The following is a 27,469-nucleotide window of genomic DNA, read 5'->3' on the forward strand; positions in this document are numbered from 1 at the left end:
TGAGTAAAGAGAGAAGAAAGGAAGAAGTATGACGAAGAAAGAAGGGGATACAAAGAAAGAGGAAGATGGGAAAGATGGAAAAAGAGAAGAAAAGACAGGGAAAGGAAGTAGAGAGGGAGACGCGAAGAAAAAAGAAGGAAGAGGAGGTAAGTCGAGTGAAAGGTAGAAAGGCAGGAAGTGAGAGATGAAAGTGAATGAGAGATGAGGAAAAATCGAGAGGAATTTAAAGAAGAGGGAGGGGGAAAAGGAAGAGAGGAAGTGATGACAAGGTATGTGAAATGAAGAAGAGTTACAGGAGGGAAGAAGAAGAAAAGAAGTGAAGAGAAGCAGATGATAAAGGAGAGAATAAAGAAAGGAATAAATGATAAGAAAATGAAAAAAGAGATGAAGGACAGAAGAAGGGAGAGGAAATATGGAAGTGAAAAGAAAGATGATGATAAAAACAGACGGAAAGAATGAAGGAAGAGGAAAGAGGGAGAGAATGAAGGACGAAGAGAGGGAACAGGGAAAAGAAAGATGGTGATAAAGAGAAAAATAAGAAACAAGAAGACAAAAAGAGATATGGAGGAGAAAAGGAAGGAGAGAGGATGTGACGAAGATGAAGGAGGGAAGTGAAGAATAGAGGAAAAGAATTGAAGATAAGTGAAAAGGGCAGAAGAATGAAAGAGGATGATAAGGAAAGGAAGACAGGAAATAGATAGGGAGAAGAGAGAGGAGAGGAGAAGGAAAGAGGGACGGAGGAAGGAGGGAGAGAGGAGGAAGTGAAGGAGGGAGGTAGGGAGGGGCGGCTCCTCATGTTATCGATCGCTTAGCCTCTGGTCAGCTGTTGCCCTCCTCACCCCCCTACCCTTCCCCTCTCCTCCCCCCACCCATCTCCTCGCCTCCCCCCTCCCTCCTCCCCAGCCCATATCTCCCCCTATCATCCCATACCCTTACTTTGCTACTTTGCTACTTCTTCCATTCCCCCCCCCCTTACCTCACCCCTCACCCACACTCCCCTCCCTCCCTCCCTCCCATCCCATTCAACACTCTTCTCCCACCCTCTCATCCCATTCCACATTACCTCCCTCTCCTCCCATGCCACACCCTCTCCCTCCCTTCCTTCCCATCCAACACCCCTTCCCATCTCACCCATCCCACACCCCCTTTTCTCCTTCCAATCCCATCCCGAACCCCCTCCAATCCCACACTCCTACAATCCCACCCCACATCCGCTCTCGTCCCATAGCCTCTCTCTCTCTCTCTCATCCCATCCCACACTCCCTTGCCTCCCTCCCATCCCACACTCCCTTCCCTCTCCCCCATCCAAACCCCTTCCCTCCCTCCCTCCCTCTCTCCCTCCTTTCCTCTCCTCTCCTCTCCCCTCCCCTCCTCTCCCCTCCCACACCCCTTCCTTCCCTCCCACCCCATACCTCCTTTCCCAATCCCATACCCTTCCTTCACTCCCTCCCAACCCACATCCTCCTCCCTCCCGTCCTATCCTACACCTCCTCCCACTCCCTCCCTCCCCTCCCATCCTAAACCTCCTCCCACTCCATCCTTCCCATCCCATCCTACGCCTCCTCCCACTCCTTCGCACCCCTCCCATCCTACACCTCCTCCCACTCCCTCCCTTCCCATCCTACACCTTCCCCCCACTCCCTCACCTCATCCCTCCCTTCCCATCCTACACCTCCTCCCACCCCTCCCTTCCCACACCCCCTCCCTCCCCTCCTATCTCTCCCCACACTCCCTCCCCCTTCCCATTCCACACTATTCCTTTCCTCTCATCCCAAACCCCCTTCCCTCTCTCCCTTTCTCCCAACCCACCCCATAATCTCTCCTTCCCGCCTCCCTTCCTCCGATCCAATATCCCCTCCCCCCTTCTTCAATCTCACACCCCCTCCCACCCCCCTCCCACCTCGCAACCATTCTCTCTCTTCCTCCACTCCCAGACCCCCCATAACACACCTAAAAAGATAATGGATAAAGGAATAGAAATGGTAGTGTGTGTGTGTGTGTGTGTGTGAGAGAGAGAGAGAGAGAGAGAGAGAGAATTGCTACTTCAGTACGATGACTTCAACCTCTCGTGGCTCACACACTAACCCCATTGTAACTCTCTCTCTCTCTCTGATAATATTGATCAGTTGAGTGGGGCTTCTCGTAGTGATGAGGTTGACAGGTGTTGAAAGATGCAGGTATTTAAGGATGGACAGGTATGGATGGATGGCTGAATGGTTGGAGGTGTGTATGGATGGAAAGTGTAAAGATGGATGGGCTGGCGGTGTGTAAATGGAAGGATGGATGGATATGGGCACTGAAAGGATGGAAATGAGCATGGGTGGGTAGTGTAAGGATGAAACTGAAGGTGGATGGGCAAGGTATGGAAGGATGGATAGATGGACGGGCAGTGTAAGAATTGGGGTGTGGACAGAGGAGCAGTGTGAAAATGGAAGTGGAGATGGACAGTGTAAGGACAGAAGGATGGATGTGTACAGGCAGTGTAAGGATGTTAAGTAGGGACACTGTACGGATGGAAGTGGGGATGGCTAAGCAAGATGGGATAAGGAGGAAAGTCGCGAGGTTGGCGATATGAACATAGGAGGATGACACACACACACACACACACACACACACACAAAACCTTCATCTGTATCTGACGCCAGAATACGGCAGGGGAGAGATGATGATAGTGAAGGAGAGAGAACAGGCATCATACGCCCCTTCTTACATATATACTTGGTACGTTTTGGGAATATTACGTAGCCACAAAGAAAATTATGAAACTGTCACAGATACGAAAGACAATGGCTCGAGGAACACACACAAACACACGCACATTGGGTTCTCTCTCTCTCTCTCTCTCAATGCATGGGTAATGAGATGGGAAAGAAATGAGAAGGATGCCAAGGACGAGAAAAAATAATACATAACAGGGAGGATGAGTACATGAAGTATGGCTGTTTGCACTGGTACGCACACAATGACTGATAAAAAATAGCACGATTATTCAGATGCAAGTATACTGGAGAGGATGACCAAGAACGAAGAGAAAGATAAAGCAGAAGGGTACAAGAAGGAGGGCGGTCTGAACCTGGACCATCTTGAGAGTGACAGAAGGAGTTTGGAGCTTTAGAGAGAACAGAATACCAGAGTTGTCCGGTCACGTGAGGGTCAGCGGTACAAGTTAAATAAAATAAACATAGAGTCACCCTCGGCAATGAGTGCAAACAAGATGTCACCACGTCTTTATCTTGTAACTACGGCCCATATCAGTATAACGTGTGTGTGTGTGTGTGTGTGTGTGTGTGTGTGTGTGTGTGTGTGTGTGTGTGTGTGTGTGTGTGTGTGTGTGTGAGAGAGAGAGAGAGAGAGAGAGAGAGAGAGAGAGAGAGAGATTTTGGGCAATGTGGGGAGGGGGAAGTGGTCTCGGGAAATGATGGTGGTGGATCTTGGGAAATGTTATCACATGTCTCTTAGTAAGCCTGGTGACAGGAACGTCGATTAGGGTTCGACTTGTGTTGTGGTGTACTGAGCCGTGCTATGTTGTGCTGTGTGGTGTGGTGTGGTGTGGTGTGGTGGGCTGAGTTGGCTTAAGTTGATGTGGATTGAGTTTAGTACATGGTGTGGTTTGCATTTGGCTGGCTTTCCTTGGTTTAATTCGGGTTGGGCTGGATTAATAAAAATAATTAAAGTCAGGTTTAGATATCTAATGATGAGTTGGATTAACGTTCGACTTGTTCGCTTAGCACAGGATCGGGTAGGACTGGTCACCCTAAGTGTGGCTTTGGCTGTATGGTATAAGTTTTACTTGGTTCGCTCTGCATCACTTACATCGGGGTAGGTAAAATCTGGTCTAGGTTAAGTTCGGTTATCTAAAGCCAGTGCTAATTACGTTACGTGTACCTGTGTTATGTTTCACGTAAAGCTACAGTCGATACGTAAGGTCGGTCGACTGAGTATGCTTCACATCCTTTTGGACAAGACAGGCGTACTATGGCTCTTTCACCTTAACTTGTGTCATATTTTCATCCTTTTGCTGCTAACCTAACATACCTCAGTGACAGAAAACGGCAAGCTCTGGTTCTACATCCTTTTTATAGCACTTCTCATGGCTAACATCATATTCCAGTATCAATTTCTTTTTGCAACTCAGAATTCAAGATGGAGACAGAGAGTAGTTTTAGGCCAAGTCAGAGTAAAACGGGTAAAGCACCTTCGAATAACCAGTTAACTAATACATAAGACAAGTTAATATTTTCCTGATATTACTTATACATCCTACAGCCGCATTAGAACTAATACCATAAGACAAGTTAATATTTTCCTGATATTATTTATAAATCCTACAACCGTATCAGAAAGATCACAACCAATCTCTCCTGTATATAAATTTCTGTTTTCACTAATAATTCAAACCGACAAGCTCTGACACCTTTACAATCATGACCACTATCTCCCGTACATCCACTTTTACTTCTGTTCTCAATAGTTCTATAGCTACCATAACCACAACTATATTTCATTTACTCTAACTTGGCCTAAAATTGCCATCTCGCAAACTTTAATGATGAGCTGTAACACTAGAATATGATGCTAGTCATGAATAAGTGCTATGGAAAGGGTGTAGAGTCGTGGTATTGTACAGTAGCTTTCAGAGTTACGTGACAAACTGTAAATGAACGGAAATCTGGGCCAAGTTAGGGTAAAAATGGCATACCTGTCCCAGCCCTATACACTACCCACACCACCATCAAAACCTACAACCACCCCAACTACCACAATCACCACTACCTGCATCACTACCCTACACTACCATCATTATTAACATCCACAACCACTCCAAATAACATAAGCACAAATACCAGTCATCACCCCAGCCACCATAACACTACACTAACCACACTCACCACCACCCCCATCACTACACTATACTACACTAACATAATCATCATAAACCACAATCCTCCAACAACCACACTAATTACAATCATCACCACCGCCATCACTACACTAAATGACACTAGATTACCACCATCACCGACACCACTACACTACATCACCCACTACCACAATCACCACCTAGTAAACCCACAACCATCCCAACTACCAACATTATTACCATCACTATACTAAGTTACATCACCCACTACCACCAACATCAAAACCACAACCACCTCAACTGATACCACTATCACCACAACCACACTGAGTTACAACATCATCCACTACCACCATCATCAAAACCCACAACCACCCCAACTACCATAACCACAACTACCATACCCCACAATTACGACCTCCATAACTCCGTGTAGCACCAGGAAATGGATAATTACCTCAGATATAATTAAGCATGATTCCACAGCTTCTAATCCAACCGGTGATTACCACTAATACGAGAATCTGGCACACACTTGCACTCCACACCTGCCCCTTACACCTGTCTCCTATACCGGTGCACTTCCTTATCAACACTCCACACCTGCCCCTATATCTGTAATTCTGTATCAACCCTCCACACCTGCCTCCTATCAACACTTCACATGTCTCCCTACACCTCCCTCCTACACCTGCACCCCTGCATGAACCAGTCATCCTACATCTTCGACCTACACCTGCACCCCACACATGACTTCGCATATCTGCACACTACATCTTCACTCCTACACACCTGTCTCTACACCTGCTCCCCTACAGCTGCACTTCTGTATCAGCATCCAACACGTAAACACCAATCAGCACTCCTATAACCAGCTTCCCTGTATCTCAGTCCATACCTGTACCATACACCTACCTATTTCACCTAAATAAACCTCACGCCTGCCTTCCTGTATCTTGACGTTACACCTTCCTCTTTACTTACACTCCACACCTGTGAGCCACACCAGCCTTCCTAAACCAACACCCAACTACTGACCTTACACCTACACTCCACCCCAGTTTCTACACCCTACACTATACACCTGTTTCTACATCCCACATCTACACTCCACACTTGTTTCTCCATTCACACATCGCATCTGTCACACTCCCTCTACAACTGATCAACACAAACCTCCACACCTGCACAAAACACCTGCTCTTGTCTTCTACCAGCACTCAATCATCATCACATCACACCTGCTTCTCAACACCTATCCTTCAACACCTAAACCCTATATTTACCTTTATACACCTGAGTTCCATATACGTATTCCATATGTCTTATAGTTTTCCATGTATTTACTGTATATATCTTTTGCATCCCTTCCCCAGTTTTTCATACACCTGCTCTCCATATACTTTCCTACACCTACACCCTATATATTACACCACACCTACACCCCATATCATACCACACCTGCACCCATATTATACCACACTTACAACCAATATATTATACCACACCTACAACCCATGTACCATACCACACCTGCATCTCATATATCATACTACACTTACAACCAATATATCATTCTACACTTACAACCCATATATCATACCACACCTACAACCCATATATCAAACCACCCCTACACTCCATTTATCAAACCACACCTACACCCCATATATCATTCCACAACTACACCCCATATATACCACACCTGCACCCCATAAATCATCCCACACCTACACTCCACATATTTCCCACACATCCACAATTACTTTCACCAATTCATTCCCTACGCAAACACTGGAATCACCAAATACATCCCACATACAGTCACCCCAAACCAACATTCCATACACGTATCATCTCAAACACCTGGGCTTCGAATATATCTCCCTGGACTGGCGAATCATACACATTTTTACACCACACCTGCAGTCTCAGTACCTTCTACACACCCATCTGTTTTCTGTACTTGCATTTCATTTACGTTCTACACTCTCATACATATTTTCCGCATTGTGATTTACTCTACGTCCAATGCATATATATCTCCTACTCTCCTATATATTCTGTACACCTGCGGTTTATATAAATTCTGCACTAGTTTATAATATTTTCTTCAACTACATGACCATTTCCTGCGTTATACATATTTACTACACTTCAATATATCTTCTGTAAATGCATTCCATATCAATACACGCTACATTTCCATATACGGTACATCATCTACACCTACACTAACATATATTCCCATACATGTCATTTATCAGTTTCATCCACTTCTGTTCGCATCAGGAAAATTAATTACCCAAGATCCAGAACACACACACACACACACACACACACACACACACACACACACACACACACACGAGTACTCTAAATTTCCACATAAGACGTTTCCTTTCCATCAAGAAAAAGTATCCAACGCACTGACGTCTACCGTGAATTACAGTATTACACCAAGTTCCTAGAAATATAAGCACACAATACAGCCACACAAAAAGGACACCGCAAGACACATTCAAATAAAAAAGAAGTATAGTATTTTCTTCGTCAAACACAAATACAATGCACAGATGTTTATCCAAAGGTACATAAAAAAATACTACTGCTACTACTACTATACTACTACTACTACTACTAATAATAATAATAATAATAATCCATACGAGCAAACACCGTAAGACACCTTCAATATATCCCACACGACACATCAATTTCACAAAAGCAGTATATCGGCCGCAACTGCTGTATGCTGAACTACAGTAACAATAACCCACTCTGCTAAACTCTGACAGAACTGCATCCTTCTCAACCCTCTTGCACAGGTGTTTGGGCAGGTGAGTCAAGGTGGAGCAGCTGATATAAGTCCTACTCTACAGGTGGGTAGTTAAATTCGACTAATGCATATTGCACTGCACTTCTCACTTTCTTGATACGCCGAGAGAGCTTTGGTATGCTACTTTCCTCTGCTGACTAGTATTCTTAAGCTGAGAGAGGCTAAGTAAGCTACTTTCCTCTCCTGATTAATATTCCTAAGCTGAGACTAATTTGGTATGTTTGTATCCTCTGCTTGCTATTATTTCAAAGCTGAGGGTGGCTTGCTTTGCTGCTTTTCTCTGCTTGCTAATATTCCTAATGTGACAGATGTTTGGTATATTGCTTTCCTATGCTGGCTAATACTCGTATTTCAAAGCAATAAGAGGCTTGGTATGTTACTTTCCTTTGCTGGCTGATACTCCTAAGTAGAGAGACACCTGGTATGTTTTCTCCCTCTACTGGCCTACCTACCTACCTATAATACAATAACACGTATCCACCTACTAATTAATAACCATAATCGTACTGAAGCAGCAAGTAAGAGGAAAAACGAGCTTCAAAATACAGCACTCGCACGAGCGCGCGCACACCCACACCCACACCCACACACACACAGAGCGATAGCAATGTAAGACAACACTGACAGCGTCTAAATAAGGCATCCTTATATTTATCCTACGATCAAGTCATCTATATGTCACATCACTGTACTTGAGAGAGAGAGAGAGAGAGAGAGAGAGAGAAATGAATTCCCCGAGCTAGGCAACCAAGGCCATATAGCCCCGCTGGGGTTACAGGAGGGAGCTACCTCTCCCGGCAACGGTAGCCCGGGCGAGGCTCGAACTTGCGACCTCCCGATCACAAGCTCAGCGGGCTACCACTGTGCTACCGCGCCCCCCCCCCCCAGAGAGAGAGAGAGAGAGAGAGAGACGTGATTCCAAAAAAAACACACAGAGAGCACTTAAAGATAAAACTGATCTGTATGATTATCCTGATGTAATATATAGTTTCTCCATCTATACGCATCAATCATCGAACCAAAGAGGGTAACATGGCAGACACGAACCACCAAATACAGCACACACACACAGAGTACACATAGATAACACTGTGTCACCTGAATAAACTGACTGATTTACATACTGTACTCTATCATCTACACATCAATCACAAGAAAAAGAACGTACCACGAAATATAACACACACATATAGGGTACTTCGAGATAACATTATATCACTTCTATAAAGATTTTTGATATTTAGACCATGTTCTACATGTCAAAAGCTTTCCCCTTAACCCCCCTCTCCCCCCACCACACTGTAGGGTTCCCTGTATGCATACTAAACTCACACTTGCGAGTACATGAACAGAGGTTGTCGATGGACTTGAGAGTACACACACACACACACACACACACACACACACACACGGGAATATCTACACTTGGATATAAGCACAAATACAGCAACCCCCGAAAAAAAAAAAAGGGAAATATAAAAAAAACATTAGTACAAGCAAATCAAGACACGCATATTAGAAAATAAAGATTTTTTAATGCATGGAAGAAGGAATCAAAGGCCAGAAGCTCGCAATATAGTTTCAAGAAAAAAAGAAAAACTAATTCAAGATCAGTTTACCCCATTCACTGTCACGTCTTATTAATTCGTTCTTGGTTAAAGTAAGATATAAGAGGAGATCCATCGTTGTGAAGGGGTTACGGTACTGATGGCTGTATCTAACCTTTGCAATTCGGGAAGTTTCTTAATAAATGCGTCCTCCTTTCTCTCACCTTATAATATGCAGCAATTAATTATGCAAACATTCAACACCGAAATACATTGACAACTTTTTCAACAGTTCAAGCATGAATCCCTTAAACATGCAAAATTTCAACACTCAGATACATTACAAATCTTTTTATCTTTAATATGTATTGTTCACCACCAAGACAAATTATTTTTCTCCTCAGCATATATTGAACATGTATCCCTTTAGACATGCAGAGAATAAACATTTAAAATTATAATCACTCCCATTGTGTTCCTTTATCTTGGCTGTGTACATACAACCCTTGAACAAGCAAACATTAAATATTTAGCCACAATATTATTTTACCCTCTTTCTTTAACACAGATGTAGGCTGAAATCACGCACAAATTAAACAAACACACAGCAACTGTCTTCCTTTCCCTCAACTTACGTATATACAGGGCAAACATTAAACATTTAAACACACAATCACAAAATACCTTTCTTTCCTTTAGCGTAATCATGCAACTATCACCACCTTCGCTACAAGGTTCTTCCTTTTGCTTTAAAAAAAAAAAACTCTTGCAACCAATAAACACTTTAACACATCACAATCTTCGTTTCTCGGAGCTTATATATATTTACTTCTTAAGCATGCAAACACCAAACCTTTAACACACAACAGCCTTCTCTCCTCCCACTAAGCTTAACAAATGTACTGCTTTGGCATGCATACATATAATAAACATTTAGTCGTAATTTTCTTTCTTTTCCTTAACTTTTATGTCTCTATAAACATGCAAATATGGAACATTTAAAAACATAAACACACCCTACATTCCTTGCCCCTTAATGATATCCTGCTTAAACACCAAAACACTGAATATTTAAAGGCATATCAACCTTCTTCCCATTTCCTGAACTTAAATACTGTTTAAACATCCATTCATCAAAATATACATTTAAATATAATCATCGTTTCCTTCCACTAGCTTATTAGTGTTCTGCTTAGAGCATCTACAAATTTCAGATCCTTTCCCTTAGTCTGGAATGACTGGGCCGGCGAAGGTTTATATCCAAGGGGTGGTTGGGGTTTATTGCTCATGTCATGACACCCAGGGATGAGTGAGGCTGGTCACACTCATCTTAAATGTCAGGACCAACTTGCCTAGCCCCGGGCTCTTACGCTCCTCTTGGGGCAACGTAGGATTGGATGATGGATGGATGCATGGAATAGTACCGTTTAAACATGCACACATTAAACATCTTAACACAAGCACCATTTCCTTAGCTTAAAGAAGTACTGTGATAAACATGGATAGTTAATAAAGCACGTACACAGCACAAACAATGCACATATCAGGCAGATAACACAATTACAGCACTTAAGTATAAGAAACACAGTAAACACACCAATTCCAAGTTGTGTCTGCAAGATAAGTACTGCAAGCTGGGAGGGAGGGGCAAGGAAATGGCAGGAGACAGGGCAACATGGAGGCGATTTGTTTGTGGCAACCCTTTACGGGATTAAGGCACCTTGCAACAGATAGACAGAAAGAAGTACAGTATCATAAATAATGAAGAATGTAACACGAATAAAGCAGATTTAAACACATAACATCAATAAACACAACAACACCCAGTAACAAACGTGCAATTAACAAACACACATACATCAAAAAATATACGTACAACACCAATAAACACGCACAAATCAATTAACACATGTGCACTGAAATACACATATGTTAGCAAATACACGAACAACATCATTAAAAACACGATCAATAAACGTATGAGCATCCATAGGCACATATAACATCAATAAACACCTAAAAACACCCGAACCAATAAACAAGGAACACATCATCAATTTATCACCGACATCAACACTCTAGGATGCAGGCCTCTCCCATCTATTTTCACGCTGATCTACTGACTGTCAGCCTGTTCCATCAAATCCCAGGAAAACTTCAAATTTCTCACCTTCACTTTGTCCTCTGTCTGCCTCTTTCTATCACTTCACCTCCGGGTTACCACTGTGTTACCTATCCTAATTGTCTATAATATCTGCTCTAAGACGTGACCTGCCCACACTCACGTCTTTCTTTTTTCGTCTTCTTTTATACAGTGGTGCTTATATCCTCTGCTTCCATCGGTTCCACTATCGAAGAAGCTCTCTTTTTCTCTCTCATATGACACCTAACAATCATTTCTGTTCCTAAATTTTATTTCCATGAACCTATTACATATATGAAACACATTCCTAGTTATTCATCTATCTGCACTGGAAAGAACCGGATATATCTGTTAAATTTTGCTTGCTTTTAATATTAATTTTCAGGCCCACTTCCAGACTCACCCTACGCAGATGAACATAAAACCAAAGGCAGTTCAGTCAATCACCGTTTATATTAATTCCTTTGCCACCCCAAATCACAATTTCTTAATACGTCCACTAGCCTAATGATGAATAACTAGGGTGAAATCGTGTCTCTGTCCAACACTTCTCTCTACTAGTATTTTCTTATTTTTCCTATTGAGTTTTATTGCGATAGTGCTCTCTCAACAGACACACGGTTTCTCCTACACTTTGTATTGACACTGATCTCATCACTATCACTGTACCAATTTTGGATCACATCTACATCACTAAATAAAAAACAAAACAATAAACACGGTACACCAAGAATCATCACACTGGCATCATAAACGACATATACAGTTCATTAATCAAAACACGTACAAAACATCAGTAAACAAAAGTGCAAAAATAAACACAACACCAATAAACACATGCACGTCAATGAACACAAGTACATCAATAAACACACAGGAAGAAAAACGAGTACATCAATAAACACACAGGAAGAAACACAAGCACATCAATAAACACAAACATATCAATACACACAAGCACATCAATAAACACAAACACATCAATACACACAAGCACATCAATAAACACAGGCATATCAATGAACATACATTATTAACACATCCATGAATAAACACAAATGCATCAATAAACACACATCTATGGATAAACACATCAATGAACACACATGGCCTACACTATACACCTACGTATTCCTACCATACACGTACCTATGCACCTGCTTGTACTTAACTTTTGATGCCGGACACAAAAGGACCAATAACATCAAATTTTCAATCCTATTAAAAAAACTGTTATATATTCATTGTTCTTTTTCTTTCTCCTCCTACTGAATATACTTCGACTCACGAACTTTACAAAAACACTAAACACGTGAAAAGATAAGAGATTTCCAATTAGAAACTTACGAAATGTTGGGACATAAACAGTTAAACTTCAGGCACTTAGAATGGTTTTCTTAGAAACTATTAAGCATGCTTGCATACAAACACTTCATATCCTTTATATACTTAAAAAGCTATGCTGCACATGATCATACAAAACATCTGTACAGTATACTATACCTTAGAATCTAAGAAAAACACTATAAGACACCAGTGCTTAAAAGTACAAAATGTAAATATAAATAACTGATACCAACTAATGCAACATGTATGTTTGCAACATATTAAAGAATATGACAATCTGAAGTTCACTCGCATATTACTTAAGACTTGTCCATATCAGGCAGACACGAATACATGAAAATATTAACCGGTTGTTTAGGGGTTAACAGAGACCATTTCTAACCCTTTCACTACAAACGGTTTCTTCAAAGTTAACGAAATCGTCAGGAGGTACGAAGAATGAAGTAAAAAAGAACTGAATCCAGCAATGCATTTCTGCTTTATTCTTGCTATCTCTAGGGGACTTCATTTAAATTCAGTAGGAATTTCTAATAGTAAAATGTTTAATGATGGCTATTTTTAACCTCCCCAGTTCGAGATCTTCCTATGCTGAGCAAAAGGGAAACGGAAAATAAACCAATAAAGCACATCACAGGTTTCATAAGGTGAAATACCGGTATATATTACAGAACTGTATTTGGATCCTCTTAATTAACTCCTTTGGTTGTATAAAGATGAAGGTGAAGGTAATCGTTGGCACACCTGTACAAGACACCTGTTAACTGCACCCCCCCTCCCTTCGAGTTCAACACACACACACACACACACACACACACACACACACACATACACAGAAAAGGCATAAACACACGGACGGACACACCCAAAAATCTTCTTTTAAACGGAAATCTATTAATAATGAGCTCTCTCTCTCTCCTCCCAAAAAATCAGGCATAAAAACACTCTAGGCAGAATATAAAAATTGAAAAATACGAAAAACACAAAAAATAGGCGTAGTATAACCTCACGCAAAAATCAGGCATAAAAAACTAGAATTAGGCCAAAATCATCCTGGGTTCGGTGAGGTCAGTGAGTAAACAAGTGACGTCAGGAACAAACAAGAGACGTCAGTGAGTTGTTGATCAACCGCAGTCTGTCTTGTCGAGCAGATCCATCAACCATAGGAGAAAAACGCCCCTGCAAGGCTGTCCAGGGCAATGAACCGATGTTCCTTGCAGTTGACAGCGCCTCACCACGGTAAGGCGTGGGGAACAATGTAAAGGTTTGGTTCCTGGATGGACGCCGCATTTGCATCTATCCACCCAGTTAACGGGCACCATAACAAGCTCCACTTCACCCAATAATTCGGGTATATGGTTACCACCCAGCGTTGTAAGTACAAGACACCTGGGTTACAGGAAACCATTAATCTTGTCACTCAGTGTAAAGCCAACTTAAGTCGAAATGAGAGATGTAAAAAGTGACAGGATGGAAAAGAAGAAGCAGGAAGAGAGGAGGGCAGAATGAGAGAGAAGCAAGAAGAAGGCAGTACTGCATCACGTGAGTGGCTGTCACCGACTACCACCTATGTCAGTAAGTAAACATGTGATGTCAGAAGTAAACAAGTGGAGTCTGAAATAAAGCGTAAACATGTGACGTTAAGACGTTAACATGTGATGTCAGAAATAAGTGGGTGTTAACAAGTGACCTCAGAAGCAAAGGGGGTGTAAATAAGTGACGTTGGAGGCAAGGAGGTGTAAATCAGTGACGTCAGGAGCAGGGGGGGTCCGCTCGTAAACAAGTGACGTCAGAAGGAAAACGGTATAAACAAGTGGCGTAAGAAAAACATGAGTAAATGTCAAACGCAAAGAGGTGTAAACAAGAGACGTAAACCGTGTAGACAAAATAATATCAGTAGGTGACGCTAAAAGCGGAAACAAGCAGGTGGAAAAGAATTTATATAAGCAATGACATAATTAACCATGCAACACTAAGTAATCAAGGGTCAGATAAACTGGGATGTAGGTTATGTAAGTGACATTTACAGTAGGCTTGGGAGGTCAGAGACAAGGTGATGTACCGTGACGTCATCCAATTAACTAAGGTGTCAAGAAAGAGGCAACGTCAGCTTAAGACAATAATGAAGCTGATACAAGTTAATGACATCAAATAATCAAGTGAGGTCAGAACAAGGGGCTGTAAGCAAATGACATCACCCACTCACACAAAAGACGATAAAAGGTAACATATGCTTAAGACACAGAGCCGGATGTAAAGGCGTGACGTCACTCCGTTAAAGGTATACCTCATGACGCTTTACTGTATTATCTGATTGTATGTGTACCACCTCGTTGTGTGTACTGTCTTATGTGCACCTCGCTGTATAGGCGTGCTGTGGACGCGCCTGGCTCGCCTGTTTATAACTGTGTGTATTTTTCACTGATCTTTTATTTCCCATAAATGCTTCACTTCCATTTTTTCCCCTTTTCTACGTACTCTCTCTCTCTCTCTCTCTCTCACCTCATCCATCCCGTTCTTTTTCTCATCACTTCTCTTCGCCCATCCTTCTCTCTCCATCCCTCTTCCTCACTCCATCACTCTTCCTCATCTATCTCCCTTCCCTCCCTCCCCTTCTCCCCCCCCCCCGTCGGCAAGTGGAGAGGGGGTCGTCAGAAGATGTATTTCCTGCACTCTGTCTTGTGGTAATTAAGGAAGAGGAGAGGGAGAGACAAGGGAGGGGAGGGAGAAGGGAGGGGGATGGAAGAGAGGAAGAAGGATGGGTGAGGGGACAGGGACGAAGGGGGAGAGGGAAAAGGAACGAGAAAGGCGGGTTAAAGGGAGAGGGCGAAAGAAAAAAAGGAGGGGGATGGGGTGAGGGAAAATGGGAGAGGGGAGATTAAAAAAAAAAAAAGATAGAGAGAAAACTGGGGTGGAAGGAGATATGAGATAGATGGGGAGGAGGGAAGACAGAGAAGAGAAATGGCGGGGGGAAGGAGGGGAGGGACTTACACAGATACTTAAACCACACAGATCTTGAGGTCCCAATGAGGTGGCCAGGTAGTAATATCAGTAGCCTCATTCTTTTCCCAGAAGAAGAAAAGAGAGCGCACTAAAGCGAAAGATGGACAAGATGAAGAGATGGGAGAAACAACAATAATATGGAAGAGCAAAGGTCGGTAAGAGAAATAAAAATGGGAAGTATGGAGAAACTGGAAAGAAGAAAAAGGCAAAAAGGAAAAGTGTATGGCAGAGAAAGAAAAGAAAAGGGAGTAAAATATGTGGTAGGGAAGGAGTGCACAAAGGGAATGGCAAATCAGGTAGGGAAGGAAAATTGAAAATGAAAGAGGAAAAGGAAGACAAGGAAGGAAAGGAATGGGGAAAGACTTAACTCCACCAATTCTAGAGGCTTTTCATTAAAAAAAAAAAATAATAATAATAATAATAGCCTGGCGGCAGAGAAAAGCAAATAAAAGGAACCTGTGAAAGTGGAAACAAAACAAACACATGCGTTAAATATCTTGAAACCGAGGACGCCATTCTCATTAAATTCTTCTTGCTATTAGATGATTTCATTTAGCTTGAGAGAGCACCCTACTAGGCAAGGGGTGCTAATGAAGGCTATACCCAACTCCTCCAACTCGAGCAGTCCCTCTTGAGGCCCCCCCCCCACACACACACAAACACACACACACCAAGCTGCTGCCTGATAAACTTACACCTGTCCCCCATACTAGTCCCTTCTCCACATCTTTACCCTACGTCTATCCTTCACACCTGTTTCATACACCCCTCCTCTACACGTGTTCCACATCTGGTTCCCCTCCACACCGACTCCCTATACCTGGCTTATGAACCAACACCTTCCAATAAACGTGTTTCCCGCAGCTGCACACAACCCACGTATCAACATGCATATTTCACCATAAATATGGTGTGTTTACGTACAGGATTTATAACAGAACCATAGCACAGTGAATCTGCACTTCTGTTCTCTTTCCAGAGAAGTTACATGTATATACCCTATTAATTCCTCCTCCTTTTCACTTAACTGAATCCAGCTCAGCTATTCAGTGGAGTGGAAATATTCAGAAAAAGGCAATTTGACCTCTTCTGGGAGGAGAATCACAAGAGAAAGAAAACATCTTGTATGGTCATCACTCTTGTGTCGTAGGAAGTATTATACCGATTGCTGCTCAAATGTTTCCCTCCTCTATTTCTCACAGGTTCCCTCATGTCGATGCTTCCCAACCTCTCACTTCATCATCTCCTTCATAACACCTGTTCCCCCTCACACCACATCTGACCCCCTGCCATATCTGTTTTTCCGCCCTCTAAATTGCATGGCTTCCCTTCCCCCTTCCCTAGCAACCCACCTCCCCCTTTCCCCACTCCCTTCCATAACATGCCCATCCCCCCCACCCTCATTCTTGCCTGCTCTTCCTCATCTCTCACTTACCTTCCCCCTCCCCCCTCCCCGTCCTCTCAAACCACACCTAATCGCTCCCTTCCCCCCATCTTCCCCACACCTACTCCCTGTCCTCTTCCCTCTCCTCCCCTCCCTCACATCACACCTCCCCTGATCCTCCCTCTTCCCCTACCTCCCGCTTCCCTCTCCCTCACACCTCACACCTCTTACATGTCCCCTCCCCTCCCCTATCCTCCCACCCGTTTCCTGAGTCACCAAGCAGGCGGTGTTGGTTACCTGAAATCATCTACGTACAAAGCTCACGTAAGCTGGGCCAAGAAGGGGAATCTCGACCTTACACCACCTCAGCCATAAGGACCAAAGTGGCCTCCCTTCAATCCAACTCAGAGCTTATTTACAGGTCGCGATAAGGTGGTAATCTTCGACCGCTGTTAATGTTGATATTGATTTGATTAAGCTGAGTTCGTGTTTGCTCTTTTTAAACACAACTTATATTAATGTTGGGAAATATATGACAGCTCTCAGAGATGGTGGCAGAAATAAACTGTAAGGGGCTTTTTAGCTCCCTTACAATTTATTTCTGCTCTGATATGTTAGTATTCTCCCGCATGTTACGTATATCATTATATTGGTATGAAGAAGATAGGTAGCATAAAAATGAATACGGATGTTGACCAGCGGAAGAAATTACTTCGAAAAAGGTATTACAGAGGCTCCCATGCCGACGAGGGTCGATGGGTGATAAGGGGGCTGTTGACCCCACACTTACGAGAGGTCTACAATATACAGTACCTATAGAAAATGATCTGGAGGTAAAAAAAAAAAAAAAAAAAAATCACTGAAGAGAATACTGGAATGCTCTATAACCCCTTCAGCACGATCCCAGTGAGCTTAGAAAATGTTAGCTGAAAGAAAAAAAATTATACAACGTCGCTATTGATAGGAATAGTCCAGAATGCTTCAAACCCCTTCACTATAGTACGTTTCCCCTTAATCACTGGCGAAAAAAAAAAGAGGTGTCATTATGAGTGATTTAATGAGAGGAAGCTCTAACCAATTCAATACAAATGTCTACCCTGAACTAAATGAAGCACTGAAATTAACAAATATGACCTTTTCTGTCGTTGCCAATAGCTGATTTTGCAAAAAGAAAGGGAGAAATGGAAGGTTATTTACTCCCTCTTCCTCGTCCTTACTGCAAAACAAATTATAAATACGACAGGGAGTTAATTATGATCTTGTTAACATTCATCCCTGGTATGATTTACCAATTAACCCTCTCACTGCCATGACGTAAATTTCACTTCAATGTGGCCATATTAAGCGATCTTGTCCATCTCACGAAGACGTCAGGCGGTGAAGGAGTCAATGAAGAATACACCTAACACCTCCAGCTCAAGAAATCTCCCCTGAGTTGAGTAAAATCGTCTGGATACAGCAAAAATAAACTTGATCCGACGTACTCAGGTTGTAGGGGGTTAATAGGAAGTGTCTCAAAGAAGATTTTTTCTCATTAATTAATTCATACACAAACACAGCCTTTACACACAAATCCTCCCCGCCCTTCTCTCTCTCTCTCTCTCTCTCTCTCCCCAGTTTCTACCGGTACGCATAGCAGGGGTAACTAAGGCAAACCAAGGCAGTGGCTCCCAGATCTCGCCCGCTCTCCCATCACGTTGTTACTTGGTAGTCTAGTGGTTAGAACGCCCCGGTCGGAGTAATGGCCTTGCGCAGCTTCGATCCCCGAGAAGTGACTGGGATATTTTTGGATCACGTAATGCCACCAAGGGGAATGGGATGGTCATCTACCATTAAGTGTACTGGACTAGCCTCGGGCCCCTACACCTCGAATGGGGGGGGGTAAAATGGGACTGGATTTTTATTTATTTATTTATTTTTTATCATTACCAACAATTTTAAGAGATCTGAGGTGGAGATGAGACGAATGAAAATCCAACGTGAGGATATGAGACGTATGGATAACAGACTAGAGATACGAAGAATGAAGATAAAATGACTGGAGATGAGAAGAATGAAGGTCACAAGACTTAAGATGGGAAGGGAAAGAAAGAAATAAAAGTGACACAGAGGGAGTAGACGAAAAAAACGATCAGCTGAACGAAACACACACACACACACACACACACACACACACACACACACACACACACACACACACACACACACAACCGATAAGAAAATGATTAGATGAAGGCATATATAAAGAGGAGATAAAGGGACCCCGAGATAAAAAATGAAGATGAAATGAGTGGGAGGCTGAACGCGATAAGAACCACCAATACCACATGATAACGGGAATATTTTTAGTTCCTTCACCCGAGATACGGCAGCCAACAGGTCACGCCACTAAGAGGTCATGCCAACAGAGGGGTCAACAGCAATTAACCCCTTCAGACCCACGACGCAAGATTTATTTTGTTCTTGCCAACTCCCGTCAATTCTGTTACCTCATTTATCCCAGGACGCCATATGTATCTCTCCTCTTGCTAAGTCCTGATGATTTTTTACAAGTTTGGGGATTAATATTGACGGGATTAGAAACAGTATCAATTAATCCCTTCACAACCTCGTGTCTCTCTCTAGGCTCAAGAAATTGGTCTGAAGGCAACAAGACTAGAGAATATATCAAAGAAATGGAGTGAGTTAACGGAGAAAATAATAATGCAACGTAGCTTTTTGTGGTGTTCTCAAACTTCTGATGTTGTGTGCAAGGGTTATACTTTTTTTTTGTGTAACTTCAGTTGTTATTTGCGTGTCTTCATTATCGTCTGAATCTCTTTCCCACTCGAGTACTTTCTCTATTGTCATATTTCTTACCTGGATATTTCCCTTCTATCTTGATGTTCACTGCAGTACTTTATCACACGCTTCTTCTTTGGCGATACTGTAGTTTCTAATCCCCTTTTCATGAAACGTCAATTTCTCCACCAAATCATTCTTTATTTGTGCTTCTTGTTATTACATGATTATTAACTTCGTTACATGTCAGTTTTTACCTTATCATACATTTCTCATTGAGAGGTGTTATAGTTTCTAATCTGTTCATTAAGAATTAATAATCTGGCAAATTAATGACTTTAAAAAAATGACAACGAAGAAACGGAGATAATTCTGTAACCCCCTTCAGTCAGGCTGGTTTATCTCAAGCTGAATAAAATCGTCTGGCCGTGCAATAAATGAGAGAGAGAGAGAGAGAGAGAGAGAGAAACGGAAGGAGTTAGGGTACTGACAGCATAAAAATAATGAAGAGGGAAAGAGAGACAGAGAGGGAAGGAACGACATAAGTAAAGGGAAGGAAGGAGAAAGAGGGCGGGTAGATAGATAAGAGTGTGAGGGTAGGGGAGGAGGACGCTGGGGAGTAGAGGGAGGGGGATGCAGGAGGATAGGGGGGAGGGGGAGGGGGAGGGGGGAGGGGGAGGAGGAGAGAGATAAGACAGCATGATGCAACTCAGCCTCCCGTGATCTCCCGTGCCAAGCGCTGTTGCTAGGAAGAGGGGGCGGAAAGTTGGGGAAGGGGAGATAAGAGGTGTAAGAGAGAGAGAGAGAGAGAGAAAGCGGAAGAAGATGAGAGGCATAATGGACGCAAGAGACGGAGGAGGAGGAGGTGGATATGGGGAAAGCAGGAGGACGGGAGAACTTACATAGGAAAAGGAGGAGGAGGAGGAGGAGGCAAGGAAAAAAAAAACAAAAACAAGGATGGAAAAGAACTGGGAGAAGAGGGTGATGCAGCACGTGGCAGAGGGGAGGGATGGCAGTGGGGAGGAGGGGAAGGAAGACAGAGGCAATGAACCTGACTTTGAAAAAAATGTGGCAAAATGGGTACGGCCCTCCAGGTCGAGGACCCATGATTCATTGCTTTACACAACACAAAATGTTGCGGAAATCCTCAAACATTAGCAAGAAAGCAGGTGGATTTATCTTGGCGAGATTTCACACGCTAAGGCAAATAAACAGGCTATTCAAATTAGGAAATACTATCTTTGGCCTCGTGTGACCTCTGGTTGTTATCGTATTCAACAAGGTAATTTTAGATTTCAAGGGCGATCAACCTGGTTCAGCATCCCGAACTGCCAGTAAACGGAAAGGCTGAAAGTGTTTATAGTCTTAGGATTCATCGGACATATGTGACACTGTTGTAAAATATTTTCTTGGTTTATGATTCAGGGCGCCTGGTTCCCCATTTCTTGAACACACACACACACACACACACACACACACACACACACACACACACACACACTTCTGTAACGTGATCTATGTTACTGTATCTGCCGGACGATATACCGGTAGGCATTACTCTTATCCAACTAAAGTCCATTTCCTCTCCTTCCTCCACCTCCACCTCTGCTCTTTCTTCATCCCTTCACTCCTCTCCTACCTCATTACATTTCCCTCTCTCTCCATTTCTTCTCTTCCTCTCTTGTCCCCTCTTCATCTTCCCCCATTTTCCTCACGCTCCCTCTCCCCTCACCCCAACCTCCACTTCCTCTCATCTTTTCTCTATCCCATTCTGATCTGCCGATATTTTACCTTACTTACTTTTTCTCTTCTCATCTTGTCTTATCCATCTTTCTCCTATTTCCATCCCCAACCCTACATTCCTCTCGTCCCTCCCTCATTTCTCCCTCTCGCTTCCCCACCTTCTCTACGTTCCTCCCCTCTCTTCTCTGCATCATTTTTTCTCCTTCATTTCCCCTCCTTCCCTTTCCCTATTTACTCCTTTTCCCCCATTCGTTCTCTCCCCTCTCCCAGTCCATCTCCTCCTCATCTCTCCTTATCCCTCTCCTTCCTTGTCACCACTGCCATCCCTCCCCTCATCTCTCAATCGTCCCCATTCCAACTTCCTTTCTCTCCCATTTCTCCCTCCCCATCCCAGATCCAGTCTCTATACCAACAATTCTTATGTTTAGTAAAAGTGACGATTTAAAAAAAAAAAAAAGTTCTTAGTGGTCATGTGGCTTGTAAGTAATGATTTTGGTCGCAACCTTATGCCTGTCACCTGTTCTGGCATGTAATTATTTAAGGGTCTGTCTTTAAAACCAACCAACCAACCTCTCTCTCTCTGCTAGTAGCTATTAACTATACCTCCTTCAAGTTCAAATACAAAGGTCATGGATCAAGGTCACGGTCACTGCCAGGAGGGAAACGAAATCTACCCCAAGAGGTTACTGGTCACAGTCTCATGGCAATCTATCTTAACAATCAGACTGCTTACCCACTTCCCTACCGCGGCGGACACTTCAAAGTTATGCCTATTACCATTAATCTGCTTCGGAAAGAGGTGCCATCCAGTGAAGGGTTAATGAGGACTGGCTCTAACCCCTCTTTACGATGGATCATTCTCAAGATGAATATAAAAGTCTGGCAGTACCAAGAAAATTAAAAAATGTTCTCGTGCCAAAATGGATTGACATTGCCAAATCAAAATAATAATAATAATAATAATAATAATAATAATAATAATAAATCAGAGTAAAAAAATACGAAAAGCACAAAAGCTGAATGATAAATAACGTAATACGAGTACATCTAAGTACAGCTGTTAACTTAAATTCTCTTCAATCCCATCACTTCTTTTTTCATTTTAATCAAACTACAACCAGACGATTTTACTCAGCTTAGGGGAACTCTTTAGTGAAGGGGTTAATGAAGGCTGTATCAAACCCCTCCAGTTCCTAAGACATTTCCGAAGCTGAATAAAATCGTAAGGTGGTGACAGGAATACGATACAAAACACGTCACCGGAATCAAGGGGTTAATGGGACAGGTAAATCACAGGCAGTCCTTCACCTGTAATTACCAAGTTAATCAGTTTATATATCATTACAGGAGGCCAGACGGTCAAATGTACTCTCATGAAAAGGGTTGTGTGTACTAAAACGTATCATTACAAAAACCAGATGTACGCCAATGTTGTTCTAAACCAGTATACTACTTAATTATCCATCTATCTATCTATCTACTTGGCCCATATATTATCTACTATTGTTGCTATACATCTATAATATCTATCAATCTATCTATCAACTTATCTCCCTATCAGCTCATATATTACCTATAAATACATATAATACGACAAAATGATGTATTTACAGACATGACAAGCACCAATGTTCTCATTACAATAAAAATGACGTTAAGGGACACGCAAATTAGACAACGTTATAAGAAGAAAACATACCGCATTTATTACAACTACCGAAACTAGATGTATTAAGTCAATGTACTTTATATATTACAAGAAAATGATGTACTAAATATCAAAATAACCTAATATATCCCATCATTACAACTACTTAATGTACTAATGAGAAACGAGTATTACATGGAATTAGTGAACTACCAGGATATAATTACCGTAACCAGGTGTGCTTCATAATTACAGGTAAGATCAAAGTGTACTTACGGAACTGTGGAGGTCTGAGGTTGTCCATGAAGGGGCGAGGAAAGCATCTCTGTACACCTGTGGGGAGAAAGAGGTGGCGTTAGTAACTGTACTGCAGCACATCGGGAGGGGGGGGGCACATGTACTGTTATGGAGGGAAAGCATGTGTATACCTGAGAGAGAGAGAGGGGGGGGAGGGGGGTCTGTAGTGCACTAACACATAGGGAAGTTGCATGTGAACAACATACGGCGAAGCACACATGTGAGAGAGTGAGACGTGGAGATAATACTGAGCTCTAGCACATGGAGGCCACATACACAGAAATGGAGCAGGGAATGCATCTTTGTACAGCTGGAGGAAGATACGTGTGTGTCCCTACTGTACTGTAACACATCAGGGGAGAGGGGGCGAGGACACACACAATCACACACACACACAGACACACACTCAGCTGAGGAGACCTGTCATTACGTCAAAAACAAATTCCTTCACCAGACCGAACAAAATCGTTAATCTGAAGTCAAATAATTTAAAAAGGGGGTTTATAGACAGAATGGGCTAAAACCCTACATAAAGAAAGTGTGTGAAAAGAGGAGGAAGACGAGGCACGTACCTCTCTTATCTACTTCATAAAAAATTTGTCCCCTCAGCATTCATTACGACTAATCATTTTGACCTGTCAGGGCATGCACTCACGAACGCTTACGTTGACTTGCGCTATCTCTCTCTCTCTCTCTCTCTAAATTCTTAAACTTCGAATTATAATATTATTTGTGTATTTTACTCTGGCTAAAGCCGGACGATTTTATTTCCAACGGAAAAACAACAGCCCGAAGGTTAATATGACGACCGGACCACGTAGAAAAAACAGTACGGTCTGTGTAATCTGTGTATCTATGTACCTAGGCAACTGCCGTCCGTTACGAGACACGACATGTATAAGTATTACACACTGGTGATGTGGCCACCCTTACCACAGATACCACCCAAACCACCATTACCGCCACCACCACGAACAATGGCAAGTAAGATAACACACAGCCTCCTTCCCCTCACTACTTCTGTACTCTCACTCTCGCTTTCATTCGCCCTCCACCCCCCCCATCCATCCCTCTCCTCCTCCAACCTTACTGATACACTCACTCTTCTTGGCTCCAATTCTTCCCCCTCCTTCTCATTTCTCCTTCACCTCCCTCCCTCTTTCTCTCCCTTCCCATTCCTTCTCTCCGCCTCCCTACCTCACGCCCTCCCTCCCCACTCTCACCACTGGTACCTTCACTACGAGGACGTGTTTTTCATTCTACTCAGGCTACCAACAAACGAGTTTATTCAAGTGAGGATTTCTAGTAGTGAAGAAGTTAACAAGGACAATATCTGACACTTCCAATTCGAAATGTTCCCTCAGGGCTGAAAAAATCGCCTAGTGCAGTAACTGCAGGAACAACATATAAAAGATGTTCTGGAGCTGATGAACTGGAGAAAAGCATTCTTCTCCAACAGTTTCAAAAGTAAGGAACAATTTGCCAAGCAGTGTGGTGTAATGAGATACAGTATAACATCGAAAAATTTGCTTGGAGCAGTACCGGTATCTTGCTTCGAATCCTGAGCTAAACAAATTACCTATGAATAATAAACATATCAAACTGCATATGGATGCTGCTGCATCGTGGACCTCCTCAGTATTTTCTGTAGACCTCGGCAGGAGAAACTGTGGAAGGAGGATGCATTCTTGCTTTAGTAGCCTTACCTTCGAAAGAATCAAACAAGTCTCTTACTGTTTGCTTTCCTTTGTACTCCCTCTCATCTTCCATCACCACCTTCTTACTTTTCCTTCCTTTCTCTCTTCTTCTTTCACTACTTCTTACTTTCTTCCCTTCCTCTCATCTTCCTTCACCATTTCTTACCTTCCCTATCTTCCTCTCAACTTCCTTCACCACCTTCTCCCCACTTCCCTTTATCTTCCCTTCCCACCAACTCCCTCCACTCCTCTCCTCCCCTCCCCACGTCACCCTCGACAGCCTCCCCACTAAGCCTCCGCCCAACTTTCACTCCCCAACGCTCCATAAACCCGAGGATGGGGGGGGGGGGGGCGATGGAGGCGGTCGCAGAAGTCAAGTGCTGTAATTGATCTTAGGATTTCTCTGAGCCCGGATTCACAAACTGACTACCCTTTGTACTCTAACTTGGCCTGAAACTGCCATATCTCCATCTTCAATGTTTAGTTATAACAAATGACTGAAACTTTTAATACTATGCTAATCACGAAGAAATGGTAAGTAAATGATGTACAGACGCTGTACTGTCTTTTTCTAACACTGAGTTCTGTAAAAATAAGCAACAAAATATCGGAAATCTGGACCAAGTTAAGGTAAAACAACTACAGCTACCAAATACCATTCATAGCACAAAGTTTTATTTGCAGTACGAAAAGAAAAAAAAAAAAAAAAAAAAAAAAAGACGACAAGGCTATGCTCTCTGTTTCATTACTTGAAAAATAAAATGAACCACTACTACTACTACTATTACTACTACTTTTCCGCTAGTAAGTAAGAATTATTTTTGCGTAACCAACATTACACTTGAGATTATTCTACATTCTGCTTGTTCCTCCTGCGAAAGAAAATATGAATTACGACAGGGAACTGATCCTAAGCATGTTTGTGAATCCGGACTGTCGATTTTAAGTAGCACAGTCACAGTCAAAAGTCTACCTAAAATTTCACCCGTTTTTATATCTCACTTTCCTCTGCTGGCTAATATTCCTACGTAGAGAGTGGCTTCATGTTTTCCCCCCTTCGCCACGCCTTTATATCCTTAAGCGTCAAAGTGTGTGAGCAGTGAAATTAGTACACGATTTTTTTCCCTGACGTTAAATGTGTGTTTGTTATATTTTCTGGTCTTAATAAAGGTGTTTGGAACTCCTTATTACCTTACGTTCTTCTTAAACTAAATAAAACAGTCTGGTAAAACATGACTCCCCCGCGGATAGGTTTTAAGGGGAAGGTGTGTGTGTGTGTGTGTGTGTGTGTGTGTGTGTGTGTGTGTGTGTGTGTGTGTGTGTGTGTGTGTGTGTGTGTGTGTGTGTGTGTGTGTGTGTGTGTGTGTGTGTGTGTGTGTGTTGTATTGGTTTATAAAGCTTCACCGTCTCGTTGCTATGGAGACACTTGGGTATCTAATTCAGGCAATGACCAGACCTCATTCAGTTTAAAGTCAACTGAAGGCAGCATTACATCGAGTGAGTGGATGGTGGGTGCCCTACCTACCAAAAATAAGAAAATACGGAGTGAAAGGAAATGGAAAAACATATTATTCTGAGTAAACAGAAACTATGTGTGTGTGTGTGTGTGTGTGTGTGTGTGTGTGTGTGTGTGTGTGTGTGTGTGTGTGTGTGTGTGTGTGTGTGTGTGTGTGTGTGTGTGTGTGTGTGTGTGTGTGTGTGTGTGTGTGTGTGTGTGAGAGAGAGAGAGAGAGAGAGAGAGAGAGAGAGAGAGAGAGAGAGAGAGAGAGATGACACGAAACCCAACTTTCTAGCATGAACATCAGATGGTTTTTATGCACAATATAATGAATTCTCTCAGTCACGCCAGCCCAATCATCCACTTTCCTCTCTCTCTCTCTCTCTCTCTCTCACACACACACACACACACACACACACACACACACACACACACACACACACACACGCACACACTTATTAATCATCCTACTTCATGCATTAGCGTACTTTTTTCACCTCCTGTACTCATCAACCCTCGCACTTTCAATAACTCGTTGTGCTTCAGTTTAGTGTTCCAGTCGTTAAATTTCAGTGCACGTTAACCTCTTCAGTCCGATGGCGTATTGTGTATCTATCTCATGCTATTTTCAGACGACTTTATTAATCTTAAGATGCTTTTCGAAGGGGAAGCGTTACGTATAGA

General features: G+C 42.6%; 1 protein-coding gene across 1 annotated transcript in view; it reads right to left on the reverse strand.

Annotated features, from left to right (window-relative positions):
* pros (homeobox protein prospero) overlaps positions 1-23,621 on the reverse strand; it is a 69,394-nt gene extending 45,773 nt beyond the window's left edge. Inside the window, exon 1 of the mRNA XM_080281330.1 lies at positions 23,570-23,621. Within this exon, the coding sequence (XP_080137456.1) occupies positions 23,570-23,597 (28 nt within the window). The 5' untranslated portion in view covers positions 23,598-23,621. The remainder of the gene's footprint in view (positions 1-23,569) is intronic.
* Between the last annotated feature and the right edge of the window lie 3,848 nt (positions 23,622-27,469).

This window comes from Coenobita brevimanus, chromosome 89 (assembly GCF_032717465.1).
Source record: "Coenobita brevimanus isolate Jiangsu-jjx chromosome 89, ASM3271746v2, whole genome shotgun sequence".
In the NCBI taxonomy this organism is placed as follows: domain Eukaryota; kingdom Metazoa; phylum Arthropoda; class Malacostraca; order Decapoda; family Coenobitidae; genus Coenobita; species Coenobita brevimanus.